Here is a 24300-nt window from a genome sequence, read left to right on the forward strand (position 1 = left end):
AATCTGGGTGTTTTAGTTATGACTGCTACTGCAAAATGATGTTGTATCCTGATTTTTTTTTCATGCTTTGCTTCAAAGCTGTGCCTATCTTAATCCCAACTACTGCAGGTAGACTTTACTACATATAGATCATACAAAGTCATGAGAGAAGTTACATTATCAAGTGTCTGTGATGTCTTGATGTCTATGTGTGTACATACTCCATGCTGTAATAATGTAAGACATTTCTGTCATTTCTAAAACAAAATTGAATTTTGTATATTGAATAGTTTTTTTTATTTTAAGTGATGAATAATGATTAATTTCCATTTTTCTGGGAAAGAGGGCAAATTTCTCTTCCTTCATTGTTATATGTCAACAAAAATTTTACAAAAAACACCCACTATTATTATGAAGTTTTACATTCTTTATTCCATCAATTCAATAAAATTAGTTTGAGGTCCTAACTGTTGACTAACTTTCCTATACAAAGCACAGCACAGATAAAGTGAAGTGTAGTGATTGAACAGGTACAGGACACAAAACGAGACATGACAAAGAGGTGACACAGAGCTCCAAATTGCCATCAGCCCTTTTTACCAAACAGGACCTGAAAAATAGACATTTTGGCAATTAACGGTTCACAGTTTATAACTGTGTTACTGAGGTCAGATGGTGGGATCAAAGTCAGTCCACTCAACCTAAGAAGGATCAGCCGCTCTTTGTCTTTTCTGCTTAATTCTCTCTCAGCTTTTATTGCATCTGTTTAAAGTCACTGTACTTGTCAATGAATGACAATGAAGCCAAAAACTTCTCTCTAGCCTTGAAACAATATACCAAAACAAGCATCCTCTAATGATCTTATTAAGGTCTAAAACCCAGAATATATCTGAACAAAAATTACCTGACCACACAGTCAAAATAAGAAGGTGCTTTATATCTTATTTCAGAAAGAACACAGAAATGCCTGAGACAAATGCTCTATTAAAAGAGCACTTTGTCTAGTCAAACTGGTCATAAGTAGCACATTATTTGGAGATTTGGGGTTTTGAATGATATATATAATATTTGCTCAAAAATTGGTTGTGGGAACTGTGAATAGTGTAACATGTAAAAATAGATAACACAAAATAATGCTTGATTTCTTGAAAAATTACAGTACTGGAGGTCTTGGAGGCTGCTTGGGGTTTCAGGGTTAAGGCCAAAGAATGTGTGCATATGTGTGTAGGACTCTGTGTAGGGGATACGTGTTTATGTGCCACTGAGTGGACTTTTGTGGTGTTGTCTTATTTGGGCTCTTTACTCTTCTCCTGTGTTGCTTTCCTCCCACTCTCCTTGTTTGTCCTCCTGCTAAATCTTTATGCCTCCAGCTCGAAGCCCATGCCGACTTTGTGTCCACCGCCATTCACGTTCTTGCCATCAATCAGAGCTGAGAGGGTGAGTTTCACTCCTGCACAGAAGAATGTCCGATTACGGATTAAATTACCATGCTTATGCTCTATAGAAAATAGTTTTTAAAAAAGGTGAACTACTAACCTGGCCTGAGAGTTTGTGTGTATCCAACTCCAACAAGGCAGGCGTTGTTAACTTTGGTCTGTGAGGAGAAGAAAAAACACCAGGGACAGGTGAGATAGTCATGAACACAGCATTAGAAGACTGGGGAACTGGGATGCAGTTACATAATTTATATCCTATATATATGGATACATCAGCATCAGGTCAACCACTGCAGAGGAGTAAGATTAATACCTGAAAAGTATGCCAGGTTGGTATTCAGAGTGAGTGTGGGTTTAGGGAGTTTTTTTATGAGACACTGCTAACTCTACTGTTGGGGATTTTCTTTCCATCTGTTTGATTTAGTTATGACTTTAACTTTTATCATTTTAGATGTGTCAGTGAAGTGTTGAAGTCCGTTCTTACAGACAGGGAGGCATCCTTATCCAGCTGGTATTTGGCCCCAATTCCAAAGCGTGTGTTGTTGCTGCCAGCTGTCCAGGCCAGGTGGACCGCCGTCTCCAAGTTGCTGTTCACCTTTTGGTAAATTGAGCCACCAAACTCTGTGCCGTCATTGCTAAAATACAAGAGCAAAAGGTGGAGATTAGCAGCAATGGATATTAGTCAGAACTTCATGTTTCACCCAAGGGAAACGCTTCCTGTCTCACTGTTGTCCTCATCTAGTGTATCACTTCCATTTCCTGCCACTCTTCACTGTGATGTAGTGACTCACACATTGGTATGAAGCTGGAAGTCACCAGCCTTGTATCCAAGGGCAAGGTTGTTCTGGGTCAGTTTAGATTTGGCAGTGTCAAAAGACAACTGGTAGCCAGCCAGCCAGCCCTCATAGCCCAGCACAGCAGCTGCATGGATGGTGGGACCAGCCATGTCGAAGTCCAGGTCACAGCCCACATTGACATAGTCACGCTTGTAGCCAGTCTTCAGTTTGGCACTCTTCTTGCTACAGATGGAAATCCAAGGAAAGAATAGAGGGAAAGTCATTTAGATAGAAGTGCTGCATTATTAATATGTTTAGAATATGCATCAATATTGAGTAATTTATTCGCTTTGTTGTCAGTGTATTGAAGATAATAAAAACTACTTAGCATGAATAGGATTGCTCTTACCCAGTGTTGGGCACAAATGATGTGTCCAGACCAAGTTTCAAGCCCTTAGCCAGCTGCAGACAGACAGGAGACACAGAGTGTGAGCTACGTTTTTTTCTGAAAGTGAATATACTGATGTTTTGAACATTTTTTTTCAATAATAAGCTAGTAAAGTAAATTCCTGTCTTATATTCTGTCGTATAACTACTTAAAATGACTAATATCCTGTTTGCTTGACTCCACCTGGTCCTCCATGGTGATTTCTGTGGTGAGAGTGTTGTCTGTATTCCATTTCTGGTTGAAGCTGAGGCCAAGCTCATTCACTTTGTATTTAGTCTCCAGGTGACCGCCTGACTTCCCTGTATCTGTGTTGCTGGAACCAGATGTGGCAAACTCCTGCAGGACAAAGAGGGATGGAATAATGAAGGGGAGGAGATGGAAATGGACGATGAGGTGGGAAGGGAAGCAGAGAGGTACATTGCCACATTAGAGCCCAGCTATTAAAACTAAAGGCAGAGAGGACGACAAAGCATTCAGGGAGAGAGAAAATTAAAAAAAAAAGGTGAGGGAAACAAGCATCGTTTCTCTGCTTTTCCTCTGCCACACAATCCCTCTCAGGTTTGAATGGCTGGTTATTTAAAAGAAGAACTAAACTTTAAGGTGGAGAAATGAGTTGAGAGGGAAAACTGGAAATATAGGCAGGAGTGTGAGGGAGAGGCTGATTGTGAGTGCAATTGAGGATCAGTGCTTTTAGGGCTGCAAAATTTTAGGACAATGGTGCCACTTAAACAAACTACGGCTGCAAAGAAACACTTGGCAGAAAGCCTGCACACATTGTGTGCACACAAACACATAACTGATATCACTGGCTTACCCTGAAGTGTACCTGTGTTTAATAATTACATACGCACACACACTCTCTCTTACCATCTGACAGGAACACCCAAAGAAGAAGCAGAAAAAAGAGAAAAGAGAGAAAGTTAGGGAGAACCACGCAGAGTTTACATGTGGCAATTTATCCGCTCACAGGGAAAATGAAAAGCAGTGCTATAGAAAGCAGAAACCTGTGAGTTTGGACACAGAGTCATTACATTTACAGTGTATTTTTCAATGAGGTTTGAGTGTTGTGGCATGTGGGAAACTCAAGTGCTCATTATGGTTTTACCATGGCAACAGGTTTATAGCAACACATATCTGGAGCTAACTAAACACTGTGAAATGAAGAACTTTTTCCTTCATCATAATACAGCATGTTGTTTGAGGAACAAGAGTTAGAAGTTCACTTGTTGGGCAGACAGTGTTATTCTGCTGACTCTGTACTGAATACATGTCAGGCAGCAAACACTCTGACATGAACTGCTGCAACTCTGTGAGTCAGCCATTTGATCTGTACCACAGAACACTGAGAGAAAAGACTGAACATGAAATTTAAACACATCAAGCTTACAGAGACTACAACAGTACTTACAACGCCACTCTGGGACTTGGTCTTAACATCCAGCTTCAAAACTCCATGGCCTGGGAAGAAAGGACAATAAGTAAATTAAGAAAAAAAAAAAAAAGAAAGGATGGAAAATCACTTACATCCTTGTTCTGCACAGCATGGCTCTAAAACAGCTGCAGCAAAAATAAACAGCCTGCATTTAAAGTGACACAGGGCAAAGGAATGTTCTCTTAAGATCAGACCTGCTTCAGCCCGGCTTCATCCAGAAAAGTTAAAATAAAAGAATCTTATGAATTTGTCAAAGTTACCATAGCCCTTGTTGAAGATGTCTTTGGCAGATTTTCCCAAGTCAGAGTATGCAGGAGGGACGGCCATTGTGCCTGAAGAAACAAACATGTACATGCTGTCAAGTTGTTGTTTTATTTTTACAGTTTTTTTTTTTCAAAACAATGGAACATATCCAAATATGCATATCGTTACATTAATCTGACTGATGCATGGTCAAAGGGATACTCCAGCAATTTAGTAATGCACCTCCATCAGTTTGCAGGGCATGGAGAAGGCAGTTACAAAAATAAAAAATATAGTAGTCACAATTTGTGCTGCAGAGGATGAAATACCCAGATTTTTAGTCCCAAGCATGGGTTAAGCTCCAGATTGCTGGAATCCTACATTTTGCATGATACAACTTGATCACACCTTTCATTAGGCACTATTTAACACCCACGCCTTTTCGGGGATGTTATACAGAGTTTCTGTTGAAAGTATGAAGTCTGTAGTTCAAACTGAGACAATGGAGGATTTTATTATAGATATTACTGTCATCAAAGACAGAGTAGTACTCCCCATGAGGACTGAACTGATCAATGGAGTGCCCCTTTAAATCAAAAAGCTGTAACAAATGCTGCAAACAAGTCCAAGCTGAATACTTTTTGTGAATACATGGAGCTCTGCATCTTTGTGAAAGCTAGGCAATGCAACTGAGACAATACCTCTGCATAAACAAAAGAACTGTATTCCCTTGCACAGAAAGCACTGCGGAAAGCATTTTCTAATAAATGTTTACTTGCAATCTGTATATATCAGTATACTTATTTGCCTCAGTGGGGAAACCCTTGCTATCTGGAGAGGGCCTGCCTGGGTGCGGATGATATCCAGCTTCTCTCCTCCCCCTCCATCTTCCATGTGAACCCTATTGACTGCCTGGCAGTCATCCATTAGCAAGAAGCAGAGGTTGTTAAACTAATGAGACTGATTCTCTTGGATTGAGGGACTAGAAATATGGGGTACCAAATACTTTAAAAGACCACAGCAACATCCAAAGGAGCAATTTTGTTGTCCGTGCCCCTACTGTATTTCACCATTAATATAATACTCATTATGCTACGCTTATGAAGAGAGAGATATAAAATATGTATGATGTGCAAAGAAATACTGTGCAAGCCAGTGCAGTAGAGCTAACATAAGCAGTAGCTATTTGGTTAGTCAGCAACTGCGAGTCCTGCACACCACTGCACTGCATCATAGTGCTTCAGACAGTCATCAGGGTCTCCTGGGTCAGTGTGTGTGTGCATGCTCTTCGTGTGTGAGAGAAGACCTTTTTTTACAAGGTGACTTTGCAGGAGCATTTAGAATATCCCGCATTCACTTACACCCTAAACCTGGATTAGTGTTTTATTTCGTGTGCTTCTGTCCCTCCCCCACTTTTAATCTCATCTGTCACCTCTTTTCTGCAGAAGATGGAAAATAGACATTGCTTGGGGCAATGCAGCTCCTATCAGCTAATGCAACGATGACTGAACCAATATCATCACCGGAATCCAACAAACTGAAATTGACAAAGGGTAAAGATGAAAATTGTTCAGACTCTGGGACTTCTCATCTTAAGGTCAGGTCTCTAATAACAGTGTAGCCAAATTGCAATCCAGGGACCCTGATGATACGTCATCTGTCTCTCTACACACACACACACCCCACTCACCATGTCCCTTGGGTGCGTGTTGCTGACATGTCACACAGTGGCCTTTGTTCTCTGCCTGCTTGCCTTTTCCTGTCTTGTCCTGCTGCACCATACTCGCCACTTCTCTCTCTGCCATGTCTCTTCAGACAAGAGAAGTGCAAGAAGGGACAATAGAAAACTTTGGCAAATAGTCCTGCACTGTTTTGACAGCAACAGAGCACAATATGTGGGCTTGTCTGAGAGTGGCTGTGAACATTAGCATGCTTCCTTAGCATACAGTCAGAGCTCAGAGGTCTCCTTTCTACATAGGAACCTGGCCAACTATTGCATCACATTTTACAGTATGTGCATAGCCCAGGAGATGCACTTTGTGCACTGCATTTGTACATGATAAGGTCTGTGTACAGCTCTTGTATGTCACTGAGAGATGGCATTTTTATCATACAAAGAACACTGATTAGCTACATGAAGGGTACAAAATGGTGAGCTAGTGAAATCCGTGAAAGCCTCCGTGCCCCCTTATACAAGAGCACAGCACATCATAAAGGTAAGCATCTGTCTGCAAGTGTTACATCAACAGCATGTTAAAGCGCACATAATGCAACTTGACGTCAAAATGTCATTCACCTCCCATTTGTGTCCTATAGGCAAGATGAGCAGAGTCCCATATGTACAGCAGTCTCTCTCCAAATTTGTCTTCTCCACATTCAGAGGTGGTGAAGTGTTTAAAAACGCAGGAAAACTTGGTTTCAAATCATAGGTATTTCTTATACCTATGATTTGATTTCTTAAAATTAGATATTCAAAACGAAATAATCAGCAGTCGGAGCTGAATCTCTGAAACATCTTTAGTTCTTCTTTATTAATCCTGCAATAACTAATTTTTTTGGTCACTTGGTTGAAACAAAAACAAATAAAACACTGACAATCACGTCACAGTTGGAGAGGAGATGAGTAAGGTATGTTAGCATTAGTTTATTATTGGTGTTTGTGTTTATTTCACTTGATAGGAGAACTTGCCTGCAAAACCACTTGAGTTTTTTTCACTGAGAAAAGCTATGGTGAGAGTGAGATTCATTGTTGTTATGTCAATTACAGCTGTTTTAACACACTGTGTGGGTGTGGTTTGATCATAGCTCACTTACAGCACCGGAAATGTAAGCAAACAATCTAAAAACTGTCGTCAGGATCTGACTCAGATGTTGCTAAACTCTAAAAGATGCATGGGAGTATGTGAAATCACCTTTTTCCCAATTGAGACCTCCCCAATTCAAACCAACGAGAAACAAGGACAAGACCACAAATGCAGACATGTCCCAAGAGGACTAACCAAACCTCATCTATCTTTGGCAGAAAATGTTCTGTTCTTGTAGGGCCCCATTGCTCACCGTAGGAAAGTGACTGAGAAATTAGGTTTTCAGGGCCTTTAAGATCTCCATCTTTCTCACATCCAAACACCTGATAAGTCACAGTATGTGTCAAAAAGTCCTGTCCATCTCTGCTCAGTGTTGCTCTTCATTTTTTGAACACTAAGCAATTGTGTGCCAGCTGACCTGCATTTTGCTGACCATGTGCAATTCCTGGACTGTCTTTGTCATTGCACCCGACAGGCAAACTCCTTCTCCACTCTGTGCCCCTTAACCTCCTTCACCACAAGGTCCATTTTTGACTCTTTCCCTCCCAGCCTTCATCTCTCAGTCTGAACACTTGGCTCTATAATTAGCCCAGGTGAACCTGACACTACAACACATGTGACTAGGGTTTCAACATGTGTCCTCCTCCAGGTTCAGCCTATGAAAAACCCCTATAAATACGGATGAATCTGTCTGTACTGTACCTCCACACAATGTTTATATACAAACACACTCCTGCCATTCATCTTAACAGAGGTCACAATGATATAAAGAATCAACAGAAGTATGACAAAAGTACGACCACACAAACACGATGGTGGTTCTTTTAAAAATCAGGCACATTTATTAATGTTTTACATATACACAGCAAAATACGTGTAAATTGACATTTTTTCAGTAATAATTATTTTCAGTTGACTGATTAGAGAGCTGTTTGTTCTCTCTGAGAACATTAGTGTGTTACATCAACTCTGATTCATATAAACAGAGGGCTACTCCTGATTCTGGATTCTAGTTCTGCAACTTCCTATTATTATCATTATTGAGAGATCTACTCAAACGTATCATCTAAATACTCAGTTCTATGAAATGTCTCATATGTTCTCTATGAAATGTCAAAAATAACAGCAATTGATCAGTTATAGCGATTAATGCATCAAACTTAAAAAGTCTTCTTAGTGTTGATATAAACTGGTTAAAAGCATCTAATGTCTTGTATTTGTAAGTCTGAATACAGTTTGATGGTTTTACTTTATCAGAACAAAAAAAAAAAACAAAAAAATATAAAACTGTGTAAACAAGCCGTTACCCAACACTGGCCAAACCGTCTGATAACGTGAAACCAAGGCAAGTGTGTGCAGCATATAACAGAAGGAATGTGTGGCTGTGAGATAAGTTCAAGTGCAGTCAAGTTACACCACAACAATTTATAGCTTGAATGTAAAGTGCATGGTGTAGTGATGCATTTGCTCCATAGTACGCTCCAGTCCGAATAAGAGGCACTGCCAGTGGACCGCAGAGTGCATAATGTCAACAGCTAGACTACTGTTGGACTTGGGTCGTTTAATGCTTGATGCATGAATCTGTTTTGTGATTAATGAGTATGTTCAGCTATGAGACAGTCTGGCATTTTACCAACAGGCTTGATTTCAGAACGTTGGATAGCGACCACATAAATGACCACAATTTCCTCCCACTATCAATTTAAACAGCTAAAATATCACAAGTTTCACTTTCACTTATTCCCCCAAGCTGACCTTGTTGTTTGATTTGCATAATAAATACTCGGTGTGGGTCATTATCACTCTATCACTCTAATCAAACTGAGACTGTATAATTACTTAAAAGGAGCATGCGTAAAGGTGGCAGTTCCAAAAGGCAACGGTCCATGTTGTGTTACTGTTCATAGACCTTCTTGACAAACACACACATAAAGCTTTAAACGTGATCTATGGCATCAGGTCACCCTGTCCCGTGAGAGGGCGAGTATTCTTTTTTTTTTTTTTTGTGCCAGATGCGTCCACCACTGGTTTCCTTTGTTAGTGTGCACGTCTATTGTGTGCTTGGCAACCAACACTGCAACACCTACCCGTCTAAAACACAATCTGTATTTTTTAGTGATATAGACTAGATGCTGCACCACAATGCTAAAAAAAATGTCAGTGGGATCCTTATGTCCCATGTCGCCAGCACTGATCTCAAAGAAATTATGGCCAGTAAACTTCCATTTGTGGTTGCTGTTGTTCATGTAGTTTACAGTTGTGAATTTCAGTTAACTAACAGGACATACAGGCCTAAACTGGCATTAAAACCCTGGCATACCCGCCTGCTGCACGCACAGTCCTTGTGTGACTCATATCTCACTGACAGTCAGACTACTGACAACAGCTAAACCGTCGTGCAGATAAGCCGACGCAAAACAGTAACTTTATGAAAATAACAATTTGCCAAAGTTTATTTATTTCTTACCTTTATTTATGGGGCGGAGTGTGCTGAGTTTCTCAACGCTGTTCGGCGCAGCGGGGCACTGTGAAGGAGAAAGAGACTAACAGACTGGGCAGGCGCAAGTCAGACCTCCGGCCGAGGGCGGGGCCGTTGTGTAATTGACATTGAGGAAAGAGCGTATCGAACAATATACCGCACGTAAATGTTTTACATATGAACATCGAGTTTACATTTTGGACATTAATACTGGGAAGTTATTTGGCGCTCAGTAAGAGTTTGATCTAAGTATTTGTCACTCTTATAGTCATGGGGGAAAATCTTCATAGTTTTGTCGTAGTATTCATTATAAGATAAAAAATAAAAATCACGGAATTGGTGAGGGCAGCACCCTGATGCATTTTTCTACATAGACTGCGTCTAATTATTCCACAAATATCACTGCAATGCTATAACTTTATTACGTATTTTTATTGTTCTAGCCACTGTCAGTGAGAAAGAACCTGTGGCAACAACAGCAAGCGCCACAAACGTGCAAATGCCGCATTTGTTTTGGGGGTAATGAGAGTCTTACACCACTCGGGGGCAATAATCTCTTGCTAAAATCGCTGTGGGACAGGGTATTATATGCCCTGGTAAACGCCTTTCAGGGAGACGCTAATTTCAAGTTGTGCGCTGAGTCCCACCCCCGCCCAAACACGCTCCAACAATCAAATGGTTATGGGAATAATATAGTGTAATAGTAGGGAATAGGTATAATTATTGTTATAGTTTGGGCTTTGGTGTTGCAGTCGTAGTGAATTGGAAGGGGAGCTTCAGACAACACAACACATGGAGCTCGCACAGAGAAACACCTGCTAGAACTCAAACCTGATGCAACATTGCAAAGCCAGGGGACCCATGTAAATATAGCCTTAGGGCTAACTACCCATTAAATCGTGGTATCATCATCATCATTATTATTGCTGTAATTATCAACAACTGTCTATCAACAGTTTATGGCTTGTCTCCAAACTGATGCGCCACAGCTTTAACCCACCGTGATTGCGAAAAAACATTTGTTGGCGGTTGTGAGAAGCCTAACGCTGTGTCCGTGTCTTATTTCTGTTAAACTCCCAAGTGCTTATCAGTTCAGTGATGTAGATGTCATTTTGATACGCACGGGATACTCACTCTTTTAGGGACTTCTCCGTTCTATCAGGTCTAATTCTATGTGCGGCTGCCCTGTTGCCATGGTAAAGACTGCCGAAACAAGTGTTGATACCTCGGCGTCATCAGCACGCGTGAACAAAATCCCCAACAATAAACAAGACGAAATTAAAGGTAAACGAATTAAATTGATTACTTTATACAACAAAAACCGGTTATAGTTGCTTGGTTGACATTAAGATATTGCAAATACACATGGTTATGTTTCGTTATTGAGCTGGAATTCGCCGACATAGCCTGAGATTAGCCATAGTTACACCGTTAGTTAGCTAACGATTGTCATACTTGTGTTATGAGAAAACAACTACTGGATTTATTCAATCATTGATTTTATCCACATGTTGACCGTATAGCTAGAATATAGCCACCACGCATACTGACTACTGATATAAACATAAACTTGAAGCCACTACACTTCTGCACAGCCGTATACACTAAGTCTATGCGATTAGATTTGTAACTCTGAAGGACTTAGCTATATTTTGTTGGAAAAGCGGACACCACTTTCTGATAAGGCCCCGTTTTTAAAGGGTTTAAGCTGTGGTTAATAACTTAATTGGCTGGCATAATTTACTGATTTCATAAAATCAGTTAGCTTTCACTGATAAATCTATGTGTGTTTGTGTTTGGTTTGACTTGGCCATATTTCTCAGCTGACACTGTAGCTTAGTTTTTTTGTTTTGTTGTTTTGTTTGTTTTTTACAACTTACAGATTCAGATGTGTGAGGGGCCTTCATCAATATCTGGGCCAATCCCCCCTGATCCTTCTCTGTTTCCTCAGTACTACAGACGACCTGCTTCAGGTTAGATGCTGCCGTCGGGTTATTGTATACTAAAAACCTCCCTAAGACAGAATTTACTGTGTATGTGTATGTTGATGTAAGACAGTAAAATGAATATCTACAAACTTAATATAGCTATTTCCTTCAACAAGACTTGAGTTTTTGGCATTGTGGTGAATTCCACTGACCCCCACACTTGGAGGACCTTGTCATTAGAAATAAATGTTGGCCTCAAGTTACATTATTTACGTTTCTTTCCTCCTCCAGCTCGTGGACGTTTAGAGGGAAACCATGATGGGACTTTGGCCCTACTGTCAGGGCCACTTGCTCCAGATCCTGTGTTGTACCCTGGCTGCTACAGTGCTCGAACCCCAGCACATCCCCACCGTATTGGCCCTAATGCCACCCATATTCTGGAAAGAGGACAAAGAGGGGTAGTGGGGGAACTACTCAAACTAGATGGTGTTTCAATCACCCCTGTTCCCAAACAGAGTAATTGCAACTGATTTTTCAGATCTATAAACTTACAGTTTTCAAAAACACGAGAAGCTTGTTTTGTCTTGGCAGAGTTCCTTCTTATTTCTAGTTTTTCAATTTCTGTGTTGTTATTAGCAAGTAGAGGGTGATTAAGCACAATAACCACGCAAAAGTAGAAAGTAATTAAGACAACTTTTGTTATTTGGCCTTTTAGAACAGCGAGTACATGACTTTAGTAAAGAGAATGTGCGTCGTCTCCGTGAGATCCAGAGACGCTGCAAAGAGCAGGAGGCTGAGAGAGCGAAGTCCCGTCCAGTTCCAGTCAAAGCTCTGTGGACCTCCTCCAAATTTGAGAATGTCCCCTCCAGGGTGATGGCCCAGTTACAGGTAAGGAAAGTGTCTGCAAAAGCTGGAAGTCCTTGAGTGATGAATATTTCCTCTGGATACCTTTTAATCGAGTCTGTTTCATGCAGGTTTCTAGTCCAACTGTTAAACCACAGTGCCAAAAATTTCTGAGGGCCCACTCTAACGGTGGACGTACTGCCCCACTAAGACCAACCTCCAAAACTTCAGTACCTACCTCCTGCAACTCTGCACATGACCAGGATTTGCAGGTGAGAATTGCCAGTGAGTGTTTACTTATTGATACACGCTCACAAGATCAGACAATTGGAGATATTGTAGTGCTTGCAGTTATTGTCTTGTATTCCAAACTGATTAAGCAAACAAAGCCACCTCAAAGCCATTTTCCCGGCTTTGAGGTGAATCTACAGTATTTCCTGTTTGTTTTAATGCCATACATTGTTATATGTGGATACAGTTACAGGTTCAAGGTCAGACCATAGACTTCATAACACATAATGCCCGGGCTGCAGGAAAAGCTGTGCTGCGTCGTTCCCAGTCACTGACAAACCTAAGAGATAAGCCTGTACCCAGTGCAGTCAAGGGACAGGTGCCTCAGTAGTGAGTACTCCTTACTCCAGTGCCATTTCTTACCTCCTTATCTTACAATCATAATCTTAATCAACTCAAAAGTAGCTAGTTTGATAAGAACATGTGATTCTTGACCATATGTGCTATTTGATTTTTTTTTTTTTTACATCTTTTTGCACTGCTATTGCTCATGTTTGTTCTCTCTCTCATTCACATTTAAACACACACACTTAACAGTCTTGAGGAAAGGAAGAAGCAGTGGCGTAAAGAGGAGGAGGAGAGACAGAGGAACGCACCTGATCCTACAATCCCAGCTGGCCACACCCTGATGCCTGAGAATGAGAGACAGGAGACGCTGAAGTCCCTCAAAGAGAGTATGCCTCTGTTGCCCTTTATCTTTGTCCTGACATTCATGGTGACATCATTCACTTAAAGTAATAAATGCACAGTGAATATTTGCCAGTCTAACTCTGTTGTTGCTGATCTCTCCTCAGCCCATCGTTCCCTGGTGACAGAGCTGCTGTCACTCCCTCTCAAAGCTGACAATCTGAGTGTTCGCTCACGAAGGGCTCACCTTGATAGTAGGCTGTCTGAAATCGAGGAGGCCATTAAAATATTCTCCAGAGACAAAGTTTATGTAAAAATAGATTCCTAACACATGAGGAGGAAGAGGATCGGGAGACAGAAGGAAGAGGAGGAGAAGGTCTTGTAAATCCACTGCTTTATTGAGATTCGTTTTTATTTTGTAGTTGTATTATTTAACATAACACTGAACCTGGTAAAATAGATGATTGTGTTTCAACAGTAGTTTCATTTTATAAATTGCAAAAGGTTAGCCAGTGAGCTTACTGAATATCGGTTACATGCTACTGAATAACATGCAGTTTTCTATTGGAAAAAGATATATTCAGATGCACTGTAACCTTAACAGTAAAATCCATTAGCTCCTTAAGTATCACTTGCTGAGATGTGATCTGTTTTGTTTTTGAGTAAAACTGGCTGTTGGGTAATTTTTGTGTCACTGTATATTACAATTTTGGAAAAAAAAAAACACTGCTTGGGTAAAAAAAAAGCTGATGTCATGTAACACTTTGGAATAGTTTTGTAGTTTTGGTATAGTTGAGTTTTTATGCAGTCTTATTTTGGGAATCTATGACGTATTACGCACGTCCCACCCCGTTTACGTCGTTCGGTCATTGTTCAGCGTCAGCTAACTACGGTGCTAAAGGCTAACTAAGAATACAAAGAGGTCTTAACTGTTTTTTTGCATGGATATAAGGCCGTTTGAATTCTCGGAGGACATTTGAGAGCGGGTCAAATCCACAATGAGCAAGAGGAAAGCGCCGCAGGAATCCCTGAATGAGGGAATAACAGACTTTCTTGTTGGTACGTGAGGATTCATACCGGTCAGCTAATAGTAGCTAGCTTGATAGCCGTGTTCTGTTTTTAAATAAAAATGACCGTAAAAGACTTGTACATGTATTTGTCTACTATGCTGTTTGATAAATACATGGTGCTGTTTCTTCTTGCATTTCTTAACCTTGGTTTCTGGAAGTAAAATTCGGGACGCTGATGGTCACTGTCTTTTCTTTTAAATGTCTTATATTTAAATGCCAATAAACTACAGGAGAGTGAGGGAAATATGAAGTAATGCAATGTTTTACTTCTGTTTTCAGAGCTGGCTAATTACGAAAAAAATGTCAACAGGGCAATACACAAGTACAATGCATACAGGTAAGCTCCCTTTGAAGGCTCAGCAAAAGGGTGTTCTTTGTTTAAGGATGAGAATTTAAATGAGAAGCAACTCATAATAAATGAAATGCTGTTGAAGCCCAGTTCATCCAGTGGTCATGTAAGTTACTGAAACCATCTCAGTTACAAGTTTATAAGGCACACCTAGATCAAAAATAACGCAGGCTAATACAATAACCCTGCAATAAATCCTGCCTTCATTGAGGTTAATGTGTTCAGTTTTTGTTGAAACTGTTTGAGAGAGGTGTGGATTCAACCTCATGGTCATTTTGAAGGCTATAGTTTGTGTTGATGCTTGATTGTATTGTTGTACTGTGGGGTGATTTTCTTTCACTTACTTTTTCCACACCACTAAATATTAAAAATACCCCACAATACAGCTAAATACAAATTAACCATCTGAAACATAACTGTGATGTTGAATCAACATTTCTTTCGATCAGTTTCAACAGACACTGAACAATATAAGCTAAATGTAAGTAGGAATCTATGGTAGGGCTGTTATATTTTACTGCGGTAGTTTGCTAGATGTGGCAAACAAGTGACTGTATAGTGCATTGACCACTGACCAGACTGAGAGGGGGTGGAGATCACTATCCTGATGATTAATTTTGAGAAAACTTTGTTTAACCTTGTTGGAGCAGAAATTCAATCAAAAATGCTTTATAACCATGTTGTTTTGCTATTGCATAACCACTTTTTTTGTGCTCTGTGGCTAGGAAAGCAGCATCTACCATTGCAAAGTACCCTCACAAGATCAGAAGTGGTGAAGAGGCTAAGAAACTGGTATGTGAACTGAATACAATTTTACCGTCTCAAATGGCTACCTTTGTAAGTAATACATTAGCAAATTTGTGCCACATAGTTCAAAAAAAAAAAAAAGCCTGGTGACATGGTCCATAATGAAATTTTGTGTAGGACAAACTAGTACAAATGGAGATGCTGCAATGCATTTTAAAATTCAGTAGTTGTAGTTGAAGACATAGATAATAATATACAAGTCAGTATAAAAGTTTTGTAATGAATGTGTCTCACGCTTGTGCTTTATAAAGAAACTCTGTTTTATGTTCTTACATTTGCAAAAGTAGGGTGGTGTAACTGATGATCATAGTCATCGTCGTCATAGATATACAAATGGATGGACAGAGAGATAGATAGATCGATAGACACTGTAGACAGAGTACACAGAAGAATAATTCCATAATCATTATTTACTTTTCAGATTATAGTCATGAAAGAGTTTTGTGTTGGCATGTCCACACTTTACACACAGTATTTTTTCTTGGTGACTTATAATGGTGAATTAATCAGGTTCACCAAGTCTTAGAGTCATATTTTAAAATCTCTCTGTGTTGAAGTTGACTGGGATAGATGACTTGATCTTTATCACTTTAGACAGCTCATTTCAATGTTCTGATGTCTGGAAACTGGAAATGACTCCATCACTGTTTGTCCTTCCTAACACTAATGTGCTCACGTGCCTGTGGTTGTGTGTTATGCGTTGCCCTCTGCTGTAGCCTGAAAATGTTTGTCAACAGCTACTCTGGACATGTTACATAACCTCTGCAGATCACACTATTCAGAACCCTCATGTTTGTTTTCACATTTCAACAGGATGGTGTTGGAGCTAAAATAGCAGAAAAGATTGATGAGTTCCTACAAACTGGTAAATTACGGAAACTGGAAAAGGTGAATCTTCAGACCGGGGCAATTTGTTATTAATGCTGTAATGTATATTTGTTTAATAATTGCTTAATTTTAACACATTACACAGACTGATGTACCACTTTTATATTTTCCTCTAGATCCGAAATGATGACACCAGCACTTCCATCAATCTCCTCACCAGAGTTACTGGAATTGGGTATGTCTTAAGTGTTACTACAAATAATTGTAGTTAATACAAATTATAAACCCATATAGTGTTTTATATGGACATTCACAATGAACTGCACCATGATTAATTAAAATGCACTGGATGACCAATTCAGTTGTCAGAGGGAGGCAGAAATTTGTTTAGATTTATTTGTTCATCTAGGTTTACTGTATGTGCTTCACGTAACCATCTGCATTTTTGGGTCCTGACTTTAGCCCTGCTGCTGCCAGGAAGTTTTTTGAAGAAGGGGTGAAGACATTAGAAGGTTTGTGCAGAAGCGCTGACTTGTATTGGAGTTGTTAAAATATTTTTGTTTAATCTTATTCTTTGTCCGTATAACTTGTGTTTTTTTAGACAAGTGCTCTATTGCATTCTGAATAAATATTGTGCACAGTGTAGACTTAGCTATGGTATTACTTCTAATGAGCAATGTTCTTCATTTTTTTTTTTCTGTATTTTTAGATCTGAAAAAGATTGAGCACAAGCTAAACCATCATCAACAGATTGGGCTCAAGTATGTTTGGCTCTTTACTCTTACAGTGTTTTTTCTAAATGTGTAATTCATCAGTATCAAAATAAACTCTGAATTTATTCTTCCCATAGTGTTACATGACCTGTGTTTTATGGATTTTTTTGCTGCCTTCAGGTACTTTGAGGAATTTGAGAAAAGGATTCCACGTGCTGAAATGGAAAAGATGGAGGTGATCTAACATTTATATTGTTTTTATTATTTTATTTTTTTGTTATTTTAAGGTGAGTTTTATTTAGAGTTTTCCAATTCTGTACTGATGTGTTGTTGTTGTTTTTGTTTAGATGCTGATACTTGGAGAGTTGGAGAAAATTGATCCAGAATATATTGGAACAATCTGTGGAAGTTACAGGAGAGGTAAAACTTTCCTTTTAAGTTTATTACTGCTGGTGTTCAGTTAATGATAGGAGTTCAAATTGTGAAAGCTGTGATAATCAGATACTGATTCACATAATTTCCAGGAGCTGCATCGAGTGGTGATATTGATATTTTGCTGACCCACCCAAACTACACCTCTCAGACTGAGAAGCAGGTAAGACTCTTCTCTTCTCCAGCTCACTAATTCTCTTACCAAGAACTACAGGTTACTTATTTGATCCTTTTCTAATTCATTTTGTTCTATTTTTATTTTCCAGGCCAAACTCCTCCATGCCGTGGTTGACCATTTGGAGTCCATTGGGTTTGTGACCGACACTCTGTCCAAAGGAGACACAAAGTTCATGGTGAGGCCGGCACTTATTTTGTCTCGTGTCCTCCGCTGTATGTGTTTCATGTTTTGAGTGGTAACACGGTTAGTGCAGTAACTATACCCAACCCATGAAGCGCATGACTGTGGTCACAATGTTCTAATCTTGTTTTTCTAGGGAGTCTGCCAGCTACAGCAGAGTGATGAAGATGAGGAAGAATACCTTCACAGGCGTATTGATATTAGGTGCCCTTCTTTATGTTGCTCTCAATATTTCTAGATTGGGTTTTTTATAAGCATATATTTATACAAAACAGCATAGACTGAGTCTGTGAGGAGGGGTGCATTGTCCTTTGTCGGGATGGTGATGTGATTTCATTGTCGACAGGTTCAAATTGTGATCTTCCAATTGAAACATTACCTATAACTACTACAATGCAAAACAGGCCCAGTTTAGTCTCATAAATTTGGATACACACCAAAAAAAGTTCAGATGCAACCTTCAGTTTTTATTTGTTTGTTCTTTTAATTAGTTGTTTGCTCCTGCACTCTAAATGTCATTTTCCCTATTATCCAAAGGTTAATCCCCAAGGACCAGTACTACTGTGGAGTCCTGTATTTCACTGGAAGTGATATCTTCAATAAAAATATGAGAACTCATGCTCTGGAGAAGGGCTTCACTCTGAATGAGTACACCATACGACCAGTCGGGGTTACCGGTGAGTCTCAGTCTAATATGACATGAACCTTCTTAACTCAGTTCCATCATCAGTCAGCAACCAATGATTCATGCTTTCAGCTTTCACTATCAGCTATTTTTCTTTGTGGATCTGTTGTAGGTGTGGCAGGGGAACCTCTGTTGGTGGATAGCGAGAGAGATATCTTTGAATACATCCAGTACAAATACAGAGAGCCAAAGGACCGCAGCGAGTGAAGTTATAGTTATATCTGCATAAGGCTACAACTCTTTTCCAAACAAGATCAGAAGCATGTGTACCAATGTGTGTTTTTGTGTGTGTTAGTCTTTCATATACCATTCAATTATGATATTGAATAGAAAACGTCATCTATCTAAAGTTGAAATCTGTGAAAATCCCTGTGAATTAAATTTTAAACTGAACACACACATGCACAACAAAACAGTCATTTTGTTTTTAACCTTAGGTTTAGTGCTCGGTGGTTGTATGTGAAGGCTTATGGGCTCAATTTTTTAAGCAAGTTTTAATTCAACAGTATTTTTTTTTTCTCCACACGTACATACATTTAGTCTTGGATATTCCAGAAAATGATTACACCATAACCTGGGATGAGCAGTCTTGATGTGGACTGGCTTCTTTTACAGTTATCTGTCCATCGTTGGAAATGTTCGTTGTTTCCATTAACATTTTGGTTGTGCAAAAGTGTTTTAATGTGTATCTGTTACACATGCAGACAAGACAGTAGTGTTGCTACTATATCTACTATGTCTTAGTAGTTTTTAAAAACTCATTCACCATGGAAACTTAAGTGTGTGTTTTTAAACTTGTAGTATTTATCTTCCACTTTGAGTAAATGAATAAATTAGGAAGAAGAAATGCAAAAACAATATTTGCCTTTAATTGGCTCAGTTTCTGGTTATAGACACTTATTTTGGCCAAATGAAAATACATATTTTTCTCAGTTTTTATTGGTGTGTGAATATGACTGTTACACTGAGATACTTGAATAAATTGTATGTGTCCGTGTGAAAATGATTACTCGTGTAAATCAGGGAATTGTATGTTCAGTTTTCATTTGAAAGCAGTAGATAAAAGTAATGAAGCTAATCAGGTAACCAGAATTCCGCTACAGTGTGTCCTATGATACCGATTTTTATCTGTAACACAAAACTTGAATGTTAGGAATAGGACTGTGAAGTCAGCTTTGTATGTGGATGATTGCAAATAGTTCTAGAAATATTTAAGAAAAACCCATGTAAAACAGAATGGGGTTCCTAACATCCAAATGTCATCTTTATATATGAATAAAGTAAATGGGTGAAAAAAAAAAATTCTTCATTTTCAATTTGTTTCTAGAATTGAAATGTGTTTGTTGTAAATATGGAGCATTTTCTAAAAAAAAAAAAAAAAAGTAAGAAAAATCTTGCCAGTATAATAACACGTTTTTTCTCATCCAGTTGTAACAACTTCGAAAATTATCTGGTAAAGTACATAATGGCGCAGGGGTGGAGGAAGTACTGAAGCTTAGTACTTAAGTAAAAGTACAAATATTTACTCAAGTGAAAGTGGAAGTACTGCATCAAGAATCTTACCTAAGTAAAAGTACTAAGTACTTTTAAATTTACTTTAAAAGTAAAAGGTTGTCTCAGTGTCGGGGCTGTGCCATTTTTTTTTTTTTTTTTTTAATTATTGATCCCTCCTGGGGAAATTAGTCTCTGCATTTTACCCACAGCCACCTGATTGGTTGGCAATGGCAAACCGCCTCAACGCAATCAGTCAATTTTTTTCATGCAAGATATTGAGCAAATTATGTTCATAACATGAAATGAGTAACGGCATAAATTGTAGAAATGTAGTGGAGTAGAAAGTACAGATAATTGCTGCAAAATAATGGAGTAAATTCAAAAGTATGCATTATTATTTTTACTTAAGTAAAGTACAGATACGTAGGTCAGTTTTACTGACGGGTCAGTTTACCGATGGGTGAATTTACCGACAGGTCAGTTTACCGACAGGTTAGTTTACCGACGGGTGAATTTACTGACGGGTCAGTTTACCGACAGGTCAGTTCACCGTTGATGTTGGGGAGGTAGGATGGGAGTCATCCAACAACCATGTTGTTTAAAGTTTTGTTGGGGTTTGTCCGTGCGACTGGGCGCAGCCAAACGGCTCTGCAGCGCCCCCTAGAGTGTGAAAATATTCACGGTAATACCTATGGACTTGAAAATTGGTACACAGATGCATCACGTCGAGAAGCACCGTTTTTCCTTTCGCACTTGCCATACTTTGACGAACTCCTCCTAGGGGAATTGTCCGATTGTGCAGAATTTTGGTCAGATTGCTCAGAAGGCATTAGGGACAAAAAGTTATCAAATGTCTTGATGTGGGTTACATGGTCTGCCCGTGGCGCCGCCAAAAGCTTTTCTCTACGTTACATGACGTTGTCGGAGCACCGCCACAAACTCACCCTCCGATTTGTGAAAATGAGGATTTGGGGTTTTTCCCACTTATCATCCATTCAGGCTAATATTCCACTTTGAAACCTATAATCCCCTACAAGTCTTGCCACAGGGCACGGTTTTAGCACAATTGGCTGTGGTCACTCAGCTCAACAGTGCCCCCTGGAATGTGAATTCAGCCCCCGTGAGGCCTACAATCTACTTAAGTACTTAACTTTTTTCGGCATATTTTGAATCCATACTAAAGTATGACCTTTTTCATGACATTTTGAGGTCTTACTGAAATCTGACTTTTTTTTTAGCATATTTTGACGGCTTAAGGCCATATGTCGTGTTTTATGACATTTTGAGGTCTTACTGAAGTCTGACTTTTTTTTGGCATATTTTGACGCCTTAACCCCCCCCCCCCCCCCCCTTGACGTGTTTTATGACATTTTGAGGTCTTACTAAAATATGACTTTTTTTGGCATATTTTGACGCCTTACCCCCCATGACATGTTTTATGACATTTTGAGGTCTTGCTAAAGTATGACTTTCTTTGGCATATTTTGAAGCCTTACCCCCCCCCCCCCCCCCCCATGACGTGTTTTATGACATTTTGAGGTCTTGCTAAAATATGAATTTTTTTGGCATATTTTGACGCCTTACCCCCCCATGACGTGTTTTATGACATTTTGAGGTCTTACTAAAATATGACTTTTTTTGGCATATTTTGACGCCTTACCCCCCCCCCCCCCCCATGACCATTTTTATGACATTTTGAGGTCAAAAAATTTTTTGAATTTTTTGGCCCATTTTGACGCCTAACTATACTATGACCATTTTTATGACATTTTGAGGTCAAAAAATTTTTTGAATTTTTTTGGCCCATTTTGACGCCTTACTATACTATGACGTTTTTTATGACATTTTGAGGTCAGAAATTTTTTTGACTTTTTTTGGCCCATTTTGACGCCTTACTACAGTATGACCATTTTTATGACATTTTGAGGTCAAAATTTTTTTTGACTTTTTTTTGCCCATTTTGACGCCTTACTATAGTATGACATTTTTTATGACGTTTTGAGGTCAGAATAAATGTTGACTTTTTTTGGCCCATTTTGACGCCTTACTATACTATGACCATTTTTATGACATTTTGAGGTCAAAAAAATTTCTGGCTTTTTTTGGCCCATTTTGACGCCTTACTATAGTATGATCATTTTTATGACATTTTGAGGTCAAATTTTTTTTTGACTTTTTTTGGCCCATTTTGACGCCTTACTATACTATGACGTTTTTTATGACATTTTGAGGTCAAAAAATTTTTTGACTTTTTTTGTCCGATTTCGACGCCTTACTATACTATGACGTTTTTTATGACATTTTGAGGTCAAAAAAATGTTTGACTTTTTTTGCCCAAAAAAAACGCCATACTATACTATGACGTTTTTTATGACATTTTGAGGTCAAAAAAATGTTGACTTTTTTTGCCCAAAAAAAAGCCATACTATACTATGACGTTTTTTATGACATTTTGAGGTCAAAAAATTTTTTTACTTTTTTTGTCCAATTTTGACGCCTTACTATACTATGACATTTTTTATGACATTTTGAGGTCAAAAAATTTTTTGACTTTTTTTGCCCGAAAAAAACGCCATACTATACTATGACGTTTTTTATGACATTTTGAGGTCAAAAAAAATTTTGAATTTTTTTGATCCATTTTGACGCCATACTATACTATGACGTTTTTTATGACATTTTGAGGTCAAAAAAAATTTTGACTTTTTTTGCCCAAAAAAAAGCCATACTATACTATGACGTTTTTTATGACATTTTGAGGTCAAAAAAATTTTTGACTTTTTTTGTCCAATTTTGACGCCTTACTATACTATGACGTTTTTTATGAAATTTTGAGGTCAAAAAAATTTTTGAATTTTTTTGCCCGAAAAAAAAACGCCATACTATACTATGACGTTTTTTATGACATTTTGAGGTCAAAAAAAAATTTGACTTTTTTTGTCCAATTTTGACGCCTTACTATACTATGACGTTTTTTATGACATTTTGAGGTCAAAAATTTTTTTGACTTTTTTTGTCCAATTTTGACGCCTTACTATACTATGACGTTTTTTATGAAATTTTGAGGTCAAAAAATTTTTTGACTTTTTTTGCTCGAAAAAACGCCAAACTATACTATGACGTTTTTTATGACATTTTGAGGTCAAAAAAAATTTTGAATTTTTTTGGTCCATTTTGAAGCCATACTATACTATGACATTTTTTATGACATTTTGAGGTCAAAAAAAAATTTTGACTTTTTTTGTCCAATTTTGACGCCTTACTATACTATGACGTTTTTTATGACATTTTGAGGTCAAAAAATTTTTTGACTTTTTTTGCCCGAAAAAAACGCCATACTATACTTTGACGTTTTTTATGACATTTTGAGGTCAAAAAAATTTTTGACTTTTTTTGCCCGAAAAAAACGCCATACTATACTATGACGTTTTTTATGACATTTTGAGGTCAAAATTTTTTTTGACTTTTTTTGCTCGAAAAAAACGCCATACTATACTATGACGTTTTTTATGACATTTTGAGGTCAAAAAAAATTTTGAATTTTTTTGGTCCATTTTGACGCCATACTATACTATGACGTTTTTTATGACATTTTGAGGTCAAAAAAATTTTTGAATTTTTTTGCCCGAAAAAAAAGCCATACTATACTATGATGTTTTTTATGACATTTTGAGGTCAAAAAATTTTTTGACTTTTTTTGCCCGAAAAAAATGCCTTACTTTACTATGACGTTTTTTATGACATTTTGAGGTCAAAAATTTTTTTGACTTTTTTTGCCCGAAAAAAACGCCATACTATACTATGACGTTTTTTATGACATTTTGAGCTCAAAAAAAATTTTGACTTTTTTTGCCCGAAAAAAACGCCATACTATACTATGACGTTTTTTATGACATTTTGAGGTCAAAAAAAATTTTGACTTTTTTTGTCCAATTTTGACGCCTTACTATACTATGACGTTTTTTATGACATTTTGAGGTCAAAAAAAATTTTGACTTTTCTTGTCCAATTTTGACGCCTTACTATACTATGACGTTTTTTATGAAATTTTGAGGTCAAAAAAATTTTTGAATTTTTTTGCCCGAAAAAAAACCGCCATACTATACTATGACGTTTTTTATGACATTTTGAGGTCAAAAAAAAATTTGACTTTTTTTGTCCAATTTTGACGCCTTACTATACTATGACGTTTTTTATGACATTTTGAGGTCAAAAAAATTTTTGACTTTTTTTGCCCGAAAAAAACGCCATACTATACTATGACGTTTTTTATGACAT

General features: G+C 38.2%; 3 protein-coding genes across 6 annotated transcripts; 2 read left to right on the plus strand and 1 right to left on the minus strand.

The window, feature by feature from the left end:
* Positions 1-86: 86 nt before the first annotated feature.
* Positions 87-9711, minus strand: vdac3 (voltage-dependent anion channel 3). Of its 4 annotated transcripts, XM_041041571.1 has the most exons (11): positions 9586-9711; positions 6005-6123; positions 4332-4403; positions 4048-4097; positions 3507-3509; positions 2823-2975; positions 2601-2653; positions 2207-2434; positions 1900-2050; positions 1516-1573; positions 87-1429 (listed from the first exon to the last, which is right to left on the minus strand). In XM_041041571.1, exons 2-11 carry the CDS (start codon positions 6117-6119, stop codon positions 1338-1340), a joined length of 975 nt encoding a protein of 324 aa, XP_040897505.1. In that variant the 5' UTR covers positions 6120-6123; positions 9586-9711; the 3' UTR covers positions 87-1337. The 4 variants fall into 4 exon arrangements, with proteins under 4 accessions (XP_040897505.1, XP_040897506.1, XP_040897507.1 ...); XM_041041572.1 differs by lacking the exon at positions 3507-3509; XM_041041573.1 differs by lacking the exon at positions 6005-6123 and having other exon boundaries at positions 9586-9689.
* A 1110-nt stretch (positions 9712-10821) lies between these two features.
* Positions 10822-13733, plus strand: enkd1 (enkurin domain containing 1). The gene is made up of 8 exons (XM_041042786.1): positions 10822-10881; positions 11480-11570; positions 11817-12041; positions 12241-12413; positions 12500-12640; positions 12847-12989; positions 13197-13333; positions 13454-13733. Exons 2-8 carry the CDS (start codon positions 11486-11488, stop codon positions 13612-13614), a joined length of 1065 nt encoding a protein of 354 aa, XP_040898720.1. The 5' UTR covers positions 10822-10881; positions 11480-11485; the 3' UTR covers positions 13615-13733.
* Positions 13734-14152: 419 nt separating this feature from the next.
* On the plus strand, positions 14153-19830 carry polb (polymerase (DNA directed), beta). Its single transcript, XM_041043270.1, has 14 exons — positions 14153-14345; positions 14636-14693; positions 15431-15497; positions 16326-16400; positions 16517-16575; positions 16803-16852; positions 17050-17101; positions 17234-17288; positions 17401-17473; positions 17578-17648; positions 17752-17838; positions 17980-18047; positions 18381-18520; positions 18641-19830. Exons 1-14 carry the CDS (start codon positions 14285-14287, stop codon positions 18733-18735), a joined length of 1011 nt encoding a protein of 336 aa, XP_040899204.1. The 5' UTR covers positions 14153-14284; the 3' UTR covers positions 18736-19830.
* Positions 19831-24300: the final 4470 nt, after the last annotated feature.

This window comes from Toxotes jaculatrix, chromosome 7, assembly GCF_017976425.1.
Source record: "Toxotes jaculatrix isolate fToxJac2 chromosome 7, fToxJac2.pri, whole genome shotgun sequence".
NCBI classification, from domain to species: domain Eukaryota; kingdom Metazoa; phylum Chordata; class Actinopteri; family Toxotidae; genus Toxotes; species Toxotes jaculatrix.

Coding starts and splice junctions, on each gene's coding strand:
- vdac3 (XM_041041571.1), bottom strand. CDS start 6,119: ATGGCAGAGAGAGAAGTGGCGAGTATGGTGCAGCAGGACAAGACAGGA. Junction 4,098..4,331: donor CATCTTCAACAAGGGCTATG/GTAACTTTGACA, acceptor CTTTCTTCCCAG/GCCATGGAGTTTTGAAGCTG. Junction 2,051..2,206: donor TTCCAGCTTCATACCAATGT/GTGAGTCACTAC, acceptor CTTGTATTTTAG/CAATGACGGCACAGAGTTTG.
- enkd1 (XM_041042786.1), top strand. CDS start 11,486: ATGTGTGAGGGGCCTTCATCAATATCTGGGCCAATCCCCCCTGATCCT. Junction 12,042..12,240: donor CACCCCTGTTCCCAAACAGA/GTAATTGCAACT, acceptor TTGGCCTTTTAG/AACAGCGAGTACATGACTTT. Junction 12,990..13,196: donor AAGGGACAGGTGCCTCAGTA/GTGAGTACTCCT, acceptor CACACTTAACAG/TCTTGAGGAAAGGAAGAAGC.
- polb (XM_041043270.1), top strand. CDS start 14,285: ATGAGCAAGAGGAAAGCGCCGCAGGAATCCCTGAATGAGGGAATAACA. Junction 14,346..14,635: donor AATAACAGACTTTCTTGTTG/GTACGTGAGGAT, acceptor TTCTGTTTTCAG/AGCTGGCTAATTACGAAAAA. Junction 16,853..17,049: donor AGGGGTGAAGACATTAGAAG/GTTTGTGCAGAA, acceptor CTGTATTTTTAG/ATCTGAAAAAGATTGAGCAC.